Below are 17,446 nucleotides of genomic sequence, written 5' to 3'. Positions count from 1 at the left end.
ACTCACAGCCGGAAAACACCGTGATTTCCTGTTCATCTGGGAAGAGGCGTTTATCAGTGATGGGTTCACTTACGGTAATGTCCGTAAAAAGACTTCTGACTGAATAATGACTCAAGGTGCACTATACTATGTTGATCAGAGCGTTTTTATTTTTTCTTCACGAGTCCATTTATTATATTTACAATATGTAAACACGAACGAGACACAAGCTCAAAACAGACATGCTCACAGGAAATAATATCCAGCCAAAATGCAGTTTCTATTTATGCCTACTCAGTTCTTCCACACAGTCTGATCAGGCTTTACATCAGCTTTGAACAACCAGTTTAACAGAGACGTCGCTCGGAGCTGACATTCATGTGAAGTAATTTATTTTCAAATAACTTTGTTTAGACACATAGAAATGTGATTTCATTAAACATACTATAAAAACATATAACACTATAAATATTGTTCAGGTATTTTCTTACAAAAACTTTGTACAGTTTAAATTTTTTAGTTCTTTTTAATAAATCACAGATATTTTTTATGTAGGTCTATACAATGTGAAACAACCATACAAAACTGGTATGAGCCAAAAATGCCGCCGCTCATATGAAGAGGACATAGTTGAAAACATGTTTAAACTTGCATTACTCAAAATACCTCACTTGACATGAAGCAGACATGGTTTAAAACATAAAGATGAAACTTGCATAACTCAAAATACCTCTGATGGCACCATGATAAATGAGCATCAACTGCTGATGGCCGTTAAAATGTTTTTGTCATTATACGGAGAGCAACCAACAAAATAAAATAGCCATGAAGTACTTTAGAGCAGCATTGAAATTATGAATGTAGCAAATATTCTGTGGGTTGATACAATCTTGCTCAAACTTGAAACAAAGTGGTAACAGAGCTATAACAAAGCTACAGTATGAAAACATACAGACTCACATTTTATTTCTCGAGACAGACTACTTTCACATGGTGAATCCACCTGAACACAGACTTGTGGAAACTGAGAGATGAAAGATGAACCAAAAAAAGATGTCCACCAAGCAGATGTACATATGGAAATGGAAAAATCAAGGTGATTTGTCACAGAGGTGCAGGCCTTCAAGCTTTAAGTTTGATGCAACAAGCCCCGCAGCCTGGCAAAATGTGCGAGAGAATCCGTAGTGTAGCAGTTAGGTCACAGTAACACCAGCACTGTCCTTGCTCTTGTCCATAATGTATGTGGGAGAGTTGCTTTTGTCTGATATGGATCCTGCTGCTGAGGGCAGGGTCTGTGTGGCCGGAGAGTGACCTGATGATTTAACTGAAGGGTCTGAGTTGGGCTCTGCTTCTGGCTCCTGCTGCGAAGCTGTGGCTGGAAGGAAAAGCAAAACATAAAATGAGAACATGGACATTTTGCTGTATTGTATATCTTCTTGTGTGTGTGTGTGTGTGTGTGTGTGTGTGTGTGTATGTGTGTGTGTGTGTGTGTGTGTGTGTGTGTGTGTGTGTGTGTGTGTGTGTGCAAAATTTATCTCACAGGTTGGATAAGAGGAAATGTTGTGTCCATAAAACACAATGATGAGGTAACCTGATGTATTTGTACTGCAAAGTCAAACTATACTTTTTCAGCTGGTTACATTATGTTGGCCTCAGAGGGATTGAGTGCTTGGGTTGAAAGGGGCTAGGTGACTGTGGGGATGATGTTTATAAGATGAATAACGGATGATAGGCTGTGTTTGGGGTGGTGTCACGTTCATTTGACGTCAGTTACAAGATAATGCAGCATAATAATAGCATAATCAATAGTAAGTGTGGACAAGCAGCTGCCTTAGAATTTCAGATTGAACATTAAAAAACAACAATTTTGTCTATTTCCAAACAATTAAGAAAAAAAAGCGGTCCAATAACTTTCATTTTCAATTTAAATCATTAGAATAATCAGGGACCCCTTGAGATGCACTGTCTTGATTTCAAGAGGGTCCTCAGGCACGAAACATGGAAGTAAACAAACACACCAATTCAAATAAATACATAAATATTACTAAATTATAAATTAAACCAGTGAATCACACAAAACATAGTTACGTCAAATCTTCCATATTGTAGGAGCACTGTTGGAGGGAGCCTGAAAATAAAGATTTCTTTGCCAGCGATAGCTTCACTGTAACATGACAAACTTAAAGTAACCAATGACTGAATAATAAAGGAGTTGAGCATAATATTTTTGTCCGCCTCTTCCTCTGAGTATCTTTGAGAGACTACATTAACCTAGTTGCCAAACCACTGTGTGACAGCTCTGTGCATCACAGCACCCAACATAAACCAAAAACAGATGTTAGATGTTACTTTATCAAAGCAAGCTGCCCCAATTTACTCTATATACTGGACACCCTAATGCACCATGAGTGTGTTTATGTTACCTGACTGTGTGCAGGACTTCATGTGTTCTGGCCAGTGGGCTTGCTGGCAGGGGTAATCACAGTAACTTGTATTCCAGCAGCAGTAGAAGATGGCCTCTTTCCTGCAGTTGGCGCACCACTGTTTCTTCTTGGTCTCGTCCACGGCCTGCTGCTTTTCCGACTCCGTCTGCTTTTTCACCTCGGCCACCAAGCGTTCTCTTTCCTGCTCCAGGCTCTGCCTCATCTCTGCCATCGTCAGTTCTGCATGTAAGTGAGACAAAATAAAAGTTGAAACTCACGCCATGTGTAGAAAAAGAAACATCTGTCTTTGAAAGACTGGGTCAGTAGTACATCAGCTCTCAGGAGGTGTGGTGACACATTCCTGGAAGCAGGAAACTTACCAAGATTGTGCTTCATCTCTGACAGCTCTTGCTGATGCAGCCACTGGAGCTTTTCAATCTCTATCCTTAACCGTCGAATCTGTGGCAAAAATACACAGGGATCAAAACTTGTGAAGTATCACTGTGACACATTCATAAGCATCAGATTATATGTCAGAATGTACCTCTGCAATTGTGTTTCCTGATGTGCTTTTGGAAAGGTCATTGTAGATTTCAGTCATTGTCCCTTTTATTGTGTCCATGATCTGCAGAGTTTTGGCAAAAACATGATATTAGTCCACAATTTTAACTCCTTTCATCCTACAAAAATGAAGTGAACAGAGGAGTAATTCAATTTATACGAAGTTAAAAAGCCACTAATGCAGCCTTTTCTAATTTCCCGCATTTAATCACAGAGCTGAGGATTCTAACATACTTTGTTTGTGTACTTGGCTATATCTGCAGCCACGTCGGCTGAGACTGTGGGGATCTGCAAGTCTCCTGACATGAAAGAGGAGGAACTCCCAGATGTGACCTGGGCAGCTGATGATGAGGAAGCATTCGGAGGCACGTCTTTTTGTTGCACTGCAGTAGATAAAAGTGAAAAAAAAAAGAAATTATACATGTTTTAACATACATTTTATTCTATTATTTTAAACTTAATGTTGGGACAACTGATTATGTGTATATACCCTTGACTGCTTGTCTGGTCTGATAGCGGGTACTCGAGGAGGAGTTCTGCTGTTGTGACTGTGGCTGCTGTGGACTGCGTGTCTGCCCTTGACTCTGGGCCTGTGTCTGCACTGCTGACTGCTCTCCATGCTGCTGTTGCCTCTGCACCTTCTGCATATGCCACTTCTGAGAGGACGTCTGGAACTTGGTTGGATTCCACACCACTGCCCGCTGCACAGCCTGAGCTGTCTCTTTAGGCAGTAGAGGGCGCTGTTTCTTTACAGCTGCAGGTGCTGGGGATGATGTGGAGACTGAGGTGGAGGCAGGAGAGGGAGCACTGGTGGATCCACTGGTGGCTGTGTTGGCACTGGGCTGACCAGAAGCTGTAGTGGAAACCAGGTTGAGGGCTGCTGTGATAGCAGGTTGCAAAGAGTCTTTCAAGTTAGAGCTGGTTTCCCGTGATGGTGCAGCTGCTGCAGCAGATGAAGGCACTTTACCTGGGCAAAAAAAAAAAAGTAATACTGCTCCTTAAGAGAGAGGCATTCTGGTTTTCTAAATGGGACGCCATGAGACCAAGAGGACTAAATAACAAATTCAAGTAATTTTTGTAGAATCTACTGGAGAGGTAGCATCTTTGGGACGATGATCACATTAGAATGGTTATTATCTATGGTGATTTATCACACACACTCACTGATCCATCCACTGTATGTATAAAAGTTTGACACCACACTGAAGACAAGACAGAGAACACTTAGTGAATAAAGCACGGTGAACTGAAGAGGAGTTGTGTGACATGTTTTCATTTTGATGGACTTGCATTGAACCTCACACTGGCCTGCAACTCACTGCGACTGTGTTCTACCATTATAACATGAGGATATTGTTTCCTGATTGAGACACAGGTCATAATGACAATGACAGGAGAACACTTAATACAGTATATCAAAGCCTCACCTTCCAACTTGGCAACGTTAGACTCTTTGGGAGTTTTGGCAGCAGAAGCCCCGGGTTCTCTTCTCGCCCTCTTTGAGTCACGGCCTCCATGTTCATCCCCCAGGTCAATCACCAGCTCTCTTTCAGAATCAGAGTCTTGCTCAGCCACTGATGTGGCAGTGGCTGCTCTGCCCTCCTCTGGGGCTTTGGGCTTGTCAGTGAGGGGCTGAGACTGGGGCGTTCTGGGCTTGTCCTGGAGGTCCCTATCTGGGCCACTACTACCCTGCTTGTCTTTGAGCAGAGGATCAGGGGTGGCTTTATCCGCTGTCCCTGTAACTCCCTCCTTAATCTCTCCATCCGTGCTCGCTTTGGGCCTTTTTCTCTCCGCTTTGTCTTTGTCGTCCTGGGCGGAGCTCTTTGGCTTGTGTTCCTCGTCGCTGAGATACTCGCTGTCACTCGAGTCAGATTTCTCAGAGTCCTCGGAGTCACTGTGATCCACACCTTTATACACATCTTCAGAGATCTCATCTATCCCTGTAAGGAGAGGTAAACACTGTTGATTATACGTTTTTAGAAGAGTTAAAATGCTTTTTGTAAGAGTGGAATGAAGAAATAGACTTTTTTCTTTAATAACAGCCTGACAAACTGGTCCCTAAATGAGGAGCAGTTACAATGTGTCCGACATCACGTTTCAACACTGTTGAGCAAAAATCTCAAAATTCATCATATCCATAATTCACCGTATCAAAATATAAAATTTGATTCTTTTGCAAATGGACTATATTGCACAAAAAAAATTACGTACTTTTGAAAGTGCTGGAAAACTTTGTTATTAGGGTTGATATCACTAACTACATTCAGCACAGCGTGACATGTGCAGTACAAGAACAAACTTCAAAAAAAGGTGAAATGTGTGCATGTACCGAGCTGTGCCTTGCAGCTTTCAATAGTCTTGTCCAGGCTCCTGATGGGTCTCTTTGGGGTAGTGAGGGCCATTGATCCTCCCTGTTGTTGCTGATTTTGCTGCTGCTGTTGTTGCACGGTCTCACTCAGCTCCTTCAGGTCCATCTCAGCCTTCACCCGATCTGAAAGGAACAGGTAAACATTTGATTTCAGCACAAATTCAACGTGACGACACATTCAACATGATGATATGTTGATTATTACGCCTTTATGACACCATCGCTGCAGTATACTGTATTTGTGCTGTTGGTACTGACCCAGGTTGAGATTGAGGATGCCACCTGTGCCTGCAGTTCTCTCCTGCTTGGGCACCAGTCCAGGGTTAAAGGGCTTTGGGCTGCCTGCGACGCTGCCTGCAGGACCCATCTTCCCTGATACAGGCGATGCTGTAATTACAACAACAATAACAAAAAAAAACAAGTTTAGTTATTTTTGTTTTACATTCAGAGGTAAAAAGTTTTAAAAATGGCATCACTCATGGCTACACACCCAGAGTGATGTAACCTTAAAACAACGTTGTGAACACTGAAGTATCATTACCTTTGAAGCTGTTATGGCACACTTGTTAGCTAACAGTTGCTAACAGAGCAACATTATCATTCATTTGAAGTCGTGGCCCTGGAGCCTTGCAGACATACGTCTAATAATCACTTTTCTTTTTGCTCTGTTTTTGGTCTCTAAGAACTCCTGAAGCAAACATCTGACTCTTTAGCTAATTGTCTGTCTGCCGATTGCTGCAGAGCAGGTAGTGTTCAGTCGGTTTCTGGAGCTTTGTAGTTGAAAACAGCAGCCTGCTGAAGCTGAAAACAACACTTTGAGAGAGCAGTGAGAGTTAACTAAAACAGTGAAATTGTTGGCCATACAGCTAAACAATAAGCTCACTCTCTCTTATTGTCTGATGGATCTGTACAAGCGACGCCTTCCACATTGTCACATTGTTTTCACATCATCATTTGAGACATTGCTATTGTAAAAATTTCAATTAAAGCCACTTTAACATTTACTTACCAGTACAGTCCATTGATTCCTCTCCAGTGCTGTAGTGGAAGGCAGGATTCCTGCTGGCCTTTTCCATATCCTGCTCCCCATCTGAGCCTGTGTGAACTGAGGAGTTGGTGCTCATGGGAGACCGAGGCATGTCTGTCATGGAGACCCTTCGAGTCATGCCACTGGGTGTGGAACTCTTGCCGAGGACCATTTTAGGAGACGCAGTTATATCAAAGCTGAAGCGAAGTTTATCCGGTTTCTCTGTTTTCACCGTCCCAGCACCAGGATTGGACGGGTCCAGTAACATCTGAAGCTGGTTATTGGGTGTGTAGGGAGTGCGGAAGGGTGCATAGTTGAAGACCCCAAATTTCTTGCGAATGTTTTCCACATAGACTTCCATCTCTTGCATGGCACTGTTGAAAATGCTCTTGGTTTTCTTCACAGAGAAAGGGATCTCTTTGGACATGAGGTAGCAGTTATTGATTGGGACCCAGGCCCTAATTAAGAACACAATGAGAAGCACAATAAGCTATTTACCATATTAGATCAACCAGGAGACCATTCCTGGTTTAGCTTTGATCCAACAACCCTAATACATAGAACCAATTTCCTCTACAAAGCTCATCTCACCTGTCATGTTGCCCAAAGAAGCGTGCGTCTACCTGCGCGTCCTTTTCCCGAAGTGCTTTTGCTGGCCAGAAGGGAAAGCCCTTTAGCTTCGCCCAGACCAGGGGGTGGGGTTGACTCTATCAGGGTAAAAAGCAAAAAAAAAAATAATAATAAGTACCTTACAGATCAGACATCTACAACAAAACTTATAAACACTGCTGTAACATATTATGTAAGACTGAGTAAAGGACCTACACATGGCTCACAAAACCAGTTGTCCCTTTTTTGGCATGAAGACAGGTAGCACTCTGGACACACCTCAATCTCATTCATCTAGAAGTAGATATTAAATAAGAAACATATAATTGATTCATTATCATCTTCACATCTTCAGAATCATTGGTATTATTAAGGTAGAAAAGCGTCTTTACCTCATGTTCGCAGATCTTGACAATGACTTTTGCAGTTGCTGTTAATTTGTGATTACCTGGAAAAAAAGTCACAGGATTAATTTCTATTGTCTTAAATTAGTAGAGTAGCGGGATTACTGATATATATCAAAGTGGCCAACCTCCATTGTAGATGATACAGTTGTGTAAGATCCATTTCATATCAGCAAGAAAGGCTTCAGTGCAGCCATACATCTTCTTTTTGATATTCTATGAAAAAACAAAAATATCCAAATTAAAGACACGATACCTCAGTGAAGATAATCATCTATTAAATATGGTAAAAGATGAGCCAGGAGACAGGAGATATTGCTCCATAGTATTGTATGGTAATGTTGTGTGCTGTGTTACGTAGAGTTGTATGCTAGTCTATTCTCTCTTATATATATATGTTTGTTGCTGCCTCACTTGTATTTCTTTATGATTTCAATATGCGATTCCCACGCTTAATGTGTCCTCACGATGCAAATCGGATCGAGTGCCACTCTACATTTAGCATTTTGTAAGACTTTTGGTAAATTTCTCTGTGCGTTCTGTTGTTACAAATTTTATGTGAAAGAAAATAAATAATGTTACCTTCTCTAAAGTACACAGGTCCATGGGGTGGAAAATGTACTCAGCATAGTCGGGATGCTGTTCCAGAGACACAGGCTTCTGAAAAGGCTCAGTCTGCTCAGTTTAGACAAATATGAACAAAAGAAACGGGCATGAGTCAAAATTTGGATGTCTCATTTTTGTTATATTTTCTTGAAATTTGTGTTTGAATATAAACTATTTCTTTAGGTTGTAAGACACCTATTAAACAAGTATACAGTTATAAGTCTTACCCCAGGCTGTTTAATCTTTTGGAGTGCGAATTTGAGCAAGTAGGAAAGTTGGTCTATTGTGAGCATTGTCATTGCTTTGCTCTGAGTTTCAATGCACTCAGCAACTGTTATTTTCTGCAAAAACAAAAAATTTAATAATTAATGATATTAATGAACATAAGAAAAAAACAACACCAAGCAAAAGAACTGAACACTGTTACTAATATAAATTTACATGTTAACTTTTGTAAAGTTTACAGTATCTGCTGTCTTTTGATTTAGCTTGTACGTATACTTTAAATTTTGCCAATGACAATAAGTGCATATCAAATTTCCTTAAAAATAAAGAAGCAGATCAAAACTTTAACCAACATCTCTCAGACTTGTAGTGTGCGCAATTAGCCTGCAGAAGTGTCACACCATGTGTCATGGAGGGGCCGAGAGTCTGTAGGTTTCCTGATCAACCACAGACAAAAACAGGTGTTTTCATTGCTTTGTTCCTCCTCTCTACCTGAAGCCGCTCATGGCACATAGTCTGACACCACTTTTGTCAACCAAGCAAGCAAGATTGTGCATTGAGTCCCACAATTGTTTGTGTACACCCACACACACACACGTCTTCAGCGAGATACCTCACACTCTGGACAGAACCAGTCGCCCTCGGGCTCGGCTGGTAGTTTGAGGCACTTGGCGTGGTACACCCTGGGGCAGAGCTCACAGCAGAGCACCTGGCCCTCGCGGTGGCACAGCCAGCAGTAGAAGTCATTCCTGCCGTCCTGCGGTACAACATCAACAGGGTCTGTGGTGAGTGCTGGCTGCTTCATATAGTAAAAGGGACCATGTCTTAGCTCTGACTGAAATGCAGGCAAGAGAAACAGGGGGGCAGGTTTCAAAAAACACGCAGGAACACAAAAAAGGTGCAGTGCAACAGAAACAAGGCAACAGTAGGGTGGGATAAGCAGGGTAAGTCAAGGCAATAAACCCAACACACAACCTTTTAATGCATTAAGCAAACTATCTGAACATCTACTCATATGACTGTTTCAACTGTGAGTCAAACAAGACTGACCTAACAGGTTTTAGGGTGTGAGCTTAAGGGTTTCACCTGAGAGTAAACACCATGCATGATATGGTTCTCTGATAAGTACCCAACTGGTACTTTACCAGTGCTACTAATGGCTCAATAGAAGCTGACGCATATGTTTTCACAGCTAAAGATGATGTTTCACAGTCCTGAGCCAGTATCAGTAGTTTTACACTGTGATCACCATCACAATCACTATCTCTAAACAGATATCAGCATTTGAATGCAGAATCTGTAGGCAAGAAGCATTCAGGTTTCCTTTTGTACTCTGAGTAGTTTTGAACAATCTGTTAAACAGATATCTGCTGGATATACTGGAAACTCTGAAACACTGGCTGTTGCCTCAGAGAATATATCGTCATCAGATGATTGCCATCAGGTTCACTTGAGCTTACACCAAATCTGTGTTTGTTCCTAATTTTTCATCAGTTGAGGTAAAATTCAGTTGCAGTTCATTTGAGAATCATAGCATACATTATAAACGTACTATCAAGTCATTTTCTATGTTCACACACCTATCAAAATATTTCTAAAATTATCTTTCAATATCATGCATGTTCAGAGAACTAAAAGGCTAAAGGGAATCACTCAGCACCACATTCATGTGGCAAGCAGATAATACCATCAGAGTCATATATCACCAAAATGCATAGCAGTTAAACTCAGCAAAACAACAGGACATAAAGTACCATAGGTGATTGATAATAGCACAAATGCAAAATGTCTCAAAATAATACAGTAACTGTGAGTGGACCATGCATTCATGGCACCGCTTCACACAAACACAACACACCAATCACAACAAGACACAGCAGGTCACATCAGGACGTTTGTCCATCTTTAAGTTGACAGTATACTACAGTCAAAATCAAAACTGGCGTGTTCTCTCAGGTAATTTCAGGTGGTCAGTGTTAGAGAAGAAGACTAAAGGCACCAGTATAACCCTGTCAGAACTGCGCTTTGGATGGTCAAATAACCCCCCTCCCCCCACAGCTTTCCGACTCTGGATTAGGGGTTGCTGTGTCCAAAAACTTTCTGGAAACAACAATCCGACATTCACACCCACGTCTTGCTGTGGTTGGCCAGCTGTGTGGCGATGAGAAAGGAGCCTGGGTTTGAACTCAAAACGCTCTATTTTAATTATTTACTCATATATTTATGCCACTTTTGTGTGTACAACAACATGAATGTATTCAAGGAGTGACCGTCCTCTCTGTGACGGTAGGCTTTTCACTCCGCCTTTGAGTGCGGGTCTTCAGAACAACAAACACATTTGATTTCTGACAAGGACGCATAACAAGTCATACATACTTCTTTTCAATCATAACACAGCCCTTTGTATTTTTCAACAGTTTGTTGCCCTTTCAATGAGGTGACTTGGTTTGGAACATAATGAACTGCTGGCTGGGTGGAAGACAAAGCAGTCCAAACTCACATTGTCTTTGTTTTGGATCAGTTTTGGCACCATCTCCTTTGCTAACTCCATATTCTGGTGCGAAAGGACCAACCTCTACTTGCAGCGGGTACACTGGCATTTGCCCCCACCACCGTAATCCGCAGCCTTTGAGAACACGCCAGATTTTGAAATGAGCATACCGGAGCTCTTACCTGGTCTTTGTTGTTACAGTTCACAGCCCCTGGCTTCTTCTTTTTCTTGATAGGGCTGGGGGAGGTGTCTGAGGGAGAGTGGCCATTGGAGGAATGAGTGGGACTCGACACCTTTCTCTTCTGCGGTGCCACTGGTCTTTCGGCTGACCCTGGTGGGTCAGGGACTGGATGCAGAAAGACAATCAGGTCATCACACAACAAGAGACAGGCTTGTACTGTTCACTGCACTCAAGTCCGGCACATTACACAAGCTTAAGAGGATTAAAATCAGGCTCTGTGACAGTAATTTAGCTATACCAAGAATAAATCAAGAGGGTGAAAACAATCAGAAACCATAACACATCGATCCCATCCTCCCACATTCCTGGAGCTGACTGAGAAACCAAGGAAGTGCAAACTGAAGCAAGTCCGTTTCAGATGAGTAATTTGATGTTCAGATGCAGCGTTCGGCTTATAGATTTTTTACATGATGACATAAACATCGGCTGACAGCACACTGATCCACAAAACTATAACTGAAGATGCCACATATGAAATTACCAGTTGACAGTAACACATATCTAGAAGGCTCTCTCTAACCTCACAAGACCCTGTGTTGATACTTCACACAAAATCTAAACAGCCAGGCAGCCAGGCGTGATGGATTATCTTTGCAGCCCTACAAGAGCAACAAAATGCATTACGCTGCTTTTGAAACTTAGAGTAAATAACCTTGACCGTCTCTGAAACTAAGACACCTAAGATGTTCGACTCCTAACGCGAGCTACCCGGCCTAAGAGACTTACCTTTGGATCGTACAGATGCATCCATCCCCTCTACCACATCAGACTCTGTCTTTACCTCGTCCTCAGCCAGACTGCAGAGCACCGAACAAGAGCACACAGAAACACAGAAAGAGAGGCAAACACAAAGTCAGAAAGGGTGTTCAGAAACCACATCAGCATAACAGTAAACAAGTGGAACACCACCTAAGGCACCCCAGTCCCAGAGGATCTGTCAATAGGGACTCTGCAGGTTTCCATTGTTATTGTTGTCATTTGATTTCAGCACATCTTTGACATCGTGGTGCGAAGTTCAAATCCTTTCCATATTATCGGTGACAAACGAGCCTGAATATAGTCTTTATGTTTCAAGAGAGAGAACGGTAACAATCACCATGGCAACACTCCTCTCCGCTACGCACAAGTTTATATTCACAGCAACACATAGGGCCGTTTAGCTGACATTACTCTGCACCTCCGTCCTTCAGGAGAGACTGCAGCAGTAGGCTGTGGTCTGACTCTGTCCCGATCTTTGCTGCGCTTTGTTTGAAACAAATGGTGAATAGTCCTAGAGTAAGGAGAGAGTCAGACGGAGTCGGTCCATACTACCGGAGAGACGGTGTCTCATGGCAATTAACGTGTTTCAGCTACACCTCAAGACCCTTCAGTAACAACAGGGTACCCTCAGAGGATTTGGGCCCATTCTTGGAGACCAATAGCAAGACATCCAAATAACGAGCTTGAGGCAAGGTCTATCTAAATATTTGTGGCCTAAATCTTCACCACGGGCATATTTGAAATAGCTCTGCTGGCCGAAAGCATGTTTATTTCACTGTCCATCACCGAATGTGTAAATCTGACACCACATATTTCCTATTGAGGATATACTCACATACATAATTGTGGAGTTACATAAAAATGTGTGTTTTTAAAATCATAGCTCAAAATATCGGCCCAATCTACTGCTGTTTACAAATTGATGTAAACAGGCCAATATTGATATCATTGATTAATACAGGATGCAGTTGCAAAGATTACAGTAACTCCAGCATGCACATCTAATGCGGGAAAAGCCCATTTTCCCGGGTCTCCTGTCCTGCTCTCCTCTCATTTCCTCTGAGAAAAAAAACCAAGGGAATAAAAAGACTCTGGCGATAAATGAAAGTCTTTGAGTGTTTGGCTCCTCCTTTGTCAGAGCAACAGAGGGCCTTGTTCCAAAGATGTCGCCTTTATTCACAAGCCCCGAGAAGAAAACCCTTGCAAGGACCCCTGACAGGTCACACACTTGACCATTTCATAGCACTGGCTGCAGCTCTGGTTTCCAGCTAGGATGATGGGTTTACAGGCTACGACTCAAAGGTCAACCACACTCGTGGGATAAGCCTCTCTTTCTCTCCTCTGAAAGTAAAAGAATGTTCTTTATGTCCCCTCCTCCAGCCTTAAAGAGACATTCCACACAAAGCTGATCAAGTGTCAGTTCAGGCATATGGTGGTTGAAAAGCATATCCTGAAGGGTTTAATGAATCAGATATGAAACCCAACTGTAAAAGAGATTGGATGTGATGACATCAGCCATTAAAGCTATACTCCTTTAAACACCAAGTCAACCATTATGTTTGCTTCACAATTCAGGAGGTTTAACAATGATTAAAGAAATTCTTTCTACCAAGCAAAATGCCAAATACTGCTACTCAGTCAACACTGTAGCTCACAATCTAATCTAATTCTAAATACATTCCTTGCTCTTTCAGGCACTCAAACCGGCAATCACACGCACAGCTTATCAAACTGAAACTTCATCATAATGTGCACGGTCTGTAGCATATGGGTACCTTGGTTCAGCCTGCCAACAGTCACACATACATACAAGTACACACACACACACACACACACACACACAAACACACACACACACACACAAACACACACCCCAACCCCTCCGGGGCCTTCCTGTTCCGGACTGACTGAACAAACGAGGCCCACATGAAAATAAGAAAACGTAAGCCAGGTCGCTCTGCGATGTGTACCACAGCCCTGAAAAGAGAGAACACCAGCCATCACCAGGACCAGAACAAAGTGCCACAACCCTCCATTACACACACACACACTTAATACCAATGGCAAGACATTGCTGCAACTACCAGGAAGACAGGATGGCCAGCAGTAAAAAATTATGCTGATCCAAAGGGCATTCTCTGATCAGGAGCTATGATCCATCACACAAGGAGAGTTAGGCAAATAAATCCTCAGCAGATTCTGGGATATATTCCAGAGAGACGTGGGTTCAAGAAAACACTGACAGTATTCCCCTCTGCAAGTAGTACCTGATGGACAAAAAGGAAACAACACTGAGTCAATGCCTTTAGATTCCTCTCCTGTGAGAGACGAGCAGGGTTCTCTCGTCACAGAAAATGGAGGCCACAGCTTGCTCCCCTCCCCCCTCTCCCCCATCCCCCACTCCGAGGCTCAGACTCAGGCACTGGCACATCCACGCAGGAGGACCAGAGAGATCTGTGGAGATTACAGTCCAACATTTTAAAAAACACAGCTATGTGAAGACAAACCTCCACGGCCGATCACAGAGGTGGAGGAGAAACACAGAGAGGGAGACACGAGAAAATCCAGCAAACTGAGAAGCACTCATCTCTCTCTTTTTTTTTTATGTCTTCGATCTTGGCTTCCCTCCTTCCCAGTGAATACTGCTGTCATAGAATAATTAGATTTCATTTTCAAGAAAGAGATACAAACACTGTGAAGCCACACTCAGATCCTGGCAAAGCTTTTCTCTACACCTTTTTACACATCAAACAGACAAATATCCGAATAAACCGCCTTTCTATATGGCACTCCGGGAAAGCCATTCATTGCAAGCATTATATCGTACTCTTTCCACAGGAACTGCCATTGAAAACACTTGGGATTAATGCCACTGACTAAAAAACAGCCTACTCACCACGCTACACAAAACCCCAGAGAGATCATTAGGTTCTATGAAATGACAAGATACATTCAGACCAAGACCAACAACCACATGCAGACAGAAGAAATGCATCCCACTAGCTTTTGCCTTTCCTGAAATCAACAAAAACAAAATAATTAAAAGCAGGAGGTATTATGTCTAGTCTATTTTTCATAAAATAATGATTTTAACAACATAACGTCGCCTGTTTTAGAACAATGTCCCGACACCAAAGTAAACTATTAGTATGCATGGAATATCCTGTATAAAAGAAAAATTTGACCTGGATTTTATATAAGGCTGTAAAGGGTGAATCAAAGATGGCTGTGGAATTTTCCAGAAGGCCCTTGCTCTCCCTGCTGCTCTCCCTCTGATTGTCAATCTTTAACCTCAACTGCAGCTGCAATTGGCTGGAGGGCCAACAGGGTGGAACATTATTGGTCGGCTGTGCTATGCCACACGGATCACAGTGTGCAGGCTCCCCTCTTCCTCTCAAAAAGCATTTTTGCTGCAATGCAGACATTTCCCCCTGCATTAGACTGTTTATATTCCTTCAGTTTAGCTTGCCCTTCTTGATTATGACAGCATACACCAGAGGGGATTTGAAAAAGGCCTTTTGGGAGATTATATCCATGGTTGTGATGCATAATACAATGGTTCTGCTATTCAACAATGTCGTGCCATTTATAGGCTACTTTGCCTCAGAGAGAGGCCCAGACTATTTGAACAGCATGCCGCTACGCATTGCTGACATTTCTGATTATCAAGGTAGCATTCATATTACAGGCTCACTCATGCACGTCGAGGTAACTCATTACTATTCGGTAGTAAAGGTTTGGTTAACAGAGAGAGGGACTTGGGACTGGTCTGAGAGGAAATACTGATTGTAACATTACTATTTTCTGTAGAGGAAACATGTCAGGCCACAAGAGAAAGAAGGCATTCTTTGTTTCCCCCCACGCAGTTGAGACTGCTAAAACTGTGATACATGATGTAACACAATGTACAGTCTGTGCTCTGAAAAACAGAAAACGGCAACAAACACTAAAGACTTTCCTCACACACCTTGTCTTTGTGTAGATTTCTTATAAAATACTGTGACAGAGAAGCTTAGTTTTTTATCTGGACCTCACGGATCAACAACATGTCTGTTTTACTGTATGTGTAAAGACAGAAAAAATGCAAAGTAGATTAAGGGAAAAGAGAGAGCAAAGCAAACGACAAAATGAAAGCTGTAAATTCTCTCACAGCGCACAGACCATGTAAAAACATGCAACATGTCACATCCCGCGTTGTTTCCCTGTCCTGCTGTCTGATCTGTGAAGAGAAGGCTAGAAGAGAAGAGCTCTCTACAGCACAAAATGGCCACTGTCTGTGTGGGGATCAGAGAGTGGAGGAAGCAGTTTCACAATAGTGCTGTAGAGTTGACGAAGCCGTGGGCAGCGAACTCAGGCCTCATGGCTGGAAACAGACCGGTGTGTAACCCGCGTCTCACCATACTATTTCTAAAGATTAGACTGGAGGAATTGGATGAGTGCTGCCCTTTGACAAAAGGTTTGTTTCATGTGAGCCCATCCTCTGACCAACCTGCAGACACTTTGTCCTCAGTACAGTTGTATTAATCATGTACCAAATCATTCAGTTTTATGTTTCTGAATGATCTTTTTTACGCACACGCATGCAAATATTAGACTGAAAACCAGTATTCAGTTATGCACTGCACTCCTTGTCCTCCTAACAAGCACATCTGTTGCCCCCCACGTCTATTCCCTGGCCTGGCATGACACACAAGAAAACAGCACAGAGCCAATCCACTTACAAAGGGTACATAATACCCCCCCTCCTCCTCCATTGCCCATCCCCCATTCTTTCTCTGCCAGGCTACAACACAAGACTGCCACAACAGAAAGGAGACGTGGGTGCCATTTCTAAATCTAACTCTCTTTTGCATTATAAAAAAAGGAAAAGGATTTGCCATGGTCCACTCTGCCTCCTGTATGGCAGCCTGGTTGTCTGGGGCACCCATGTGACCCTGAGACACAGAGAGAGAGCAAGGGTGAGAGTCGTTACCCAACCCCCCACCCTCAGCGCTGTGGAGCAGAGAGGCCTGGCGAGGCCTCCAATCCAACCCAGCTCCTCCTCCTCCTGCACACTAAACTGATTTTAAGGTGTGCACATTTATCATGAGAAACCAACAGTCACCACAACAACAAGAAGGAAGCCATGTTGTTATCAGAGAGTTGAGATAAAAAAGACAGAGCTTACCTCTGTGGATGCATGGCTGCCTGACACACTGTTATGTCAACACTTATAAAACATGGAGGACACTCTCAGCCGGGGAAGGCTCCGCTCTTCAGGCAAGGCGATCAGGCCCCAGTGATGTTAGCCAGATCCTGACTGGTCGCTCTCCTCACAGGCAGGATACAAGGCCGCGTCTGATTGGCCGAAATGTTTCCTGAGTAATTATCTTTGTTCAGTGCAGGCAGGGGCAGCACTGTGAGTGTCAGAGACAGGGGAAGAAAAATAAGCAGACAGCTAGGCCTAAAACCACAAAATAACATGATTAATATGAGTATTTTTGACATACAAACCCCATGTAACAATCTTTTAAAGCTTCCAAGTGTAGAATCTGGCGGTAGTTGTCTTATTTGAAGGCTTTAGAAGTAGAAATGGCAGCATGTAGAGTGTGAGGAGCAGGACACCATGGCTTCTCTGCACAAGACTCCATTTTTTTAATGTGGAGAGGGCCTTTGTTTAAACTCCTCCCTCCCTCTTGGCTGTTTCCAGAGAAAAGAGAGGCTGTAGCTCCTCACCTATTTTGGCGATTCAGTCTGGAGTAAAAAAAAAGAAA

At 42.7% G+C, this 17,446-nt stretch overlaps 1 protein-coding gene across 9 annotated transcripts; it reads right to left on the bottom strand.

Moving 5' to 3' along the window:
- Positions 1 to 127: 127 nt before the first annotated feature.
- LOC139335672 (MYND-type zinc finger-containing chromatin reader ZMYND8-like) lies at positions 128 to 17,329 on the bottom strand. Of its 9 annotated transcripts, none has more exons than XM_070969399.1 (21): positions 17,183 to 17,329; positions 16,861 to 17,089; positions 11,661 to 11,731; positions 10,876 to 11,039; positions 8,816 to 8,959; positions 8,205 to 8,318; positions 7,954 to 8,046; positions 7,500 to 7,587; positions 7,360 to 7,415; positions 7,184 to 7,261; positions 6,950 to 7,065; positions 6,341 to 6,816; positions 5,590 to 5,718; positions 5,293 to 5,454; positions 4,391 to 4,903; positions 3,454 to 3,930; positions 3,198 to 3,346; positions 2,947 to 3,027; positions 2,783 to 2,861; positions 2,403 to 2,642; positions 128 to 1,354 (listed from the first exon to the last, which is right to left on the bottom strand). In XM_070969399.1, the coding sequence occupies exons 2-21, from the start codon at positions 16,872 to 16,874 to the stop codon at positions 1,173 to 1,175; spliced, it is 3,426 nt and encodes a 1,141-aa protein (XP_070825500.1). In that variant the 5' UTR covers positions 16,875 to 17,089; positions 17,183 to 17,329; the 3' UTR covers positions 128 to 1,172. The 9 variants fall into 9 exon arrangements, with proteins under 9 accessions (XP_070825500.1, XP_070825493.1, XP_070825495.1 ...); XM_070969392.1 differs by having other exon boundaries at positions 8,816 to 9,037; positions 17,187 to 17,319; XM_070969394.1 differs by having other exon boundaries at positions 8,816 to 9,037; positions 17,183 to 17,316.
- Positions 17,330 to 17,446: the final 117 nt, after the last annotated feature.

The sequence above is a fragment of the Chaetodon trifascialis genome, chromosome 8, assembly GCF_039877785.1.
Source record: "Chaetodon trifascialis isolate fChaTrf1 chromosome 8, fChaTrf1.hap1, whole genome shotgun sequence".
Taxonomy (NCBI): domain Eukaryota; kingdom Metazoa; phylum Chordata; class Actinopteri; order Chaetodontiformes; family Chaetodontidae; genus Chaetodon; species Chaetodon trifascialis.
This window is presented reverse-complemented; position numbering and strand designations above follow the sequence as displayed.

What these genes read in the sequence shown, in the direction of transcription:
- LOC139335672 (XM_070969400.1), bottom strand. Translation starts at nt 14,087, where the DNA reads ATGGGGGAGAGGGGGGAGGGGAGCAAGCTGTGGCCTCCATTTTCTGTG. An exon ending in GACCAGACAAGCAGTCAAGG is followed by an intron (nt 3,347 to 3,453) that starts GTATATACACAT and finishes TATCTACTGCAG; the next exon opens with TGCAACAAAAAGACGTGCCT. An exon ending in GAAGTCCTGCACACAGTCAG is followed by an intron (nt 1,355 to 2,402) that starts GTAACATAAACA and finishes TTTTCCTTCCAG; the next exon opens with CCACAGCTTCGCAGCAGGAG.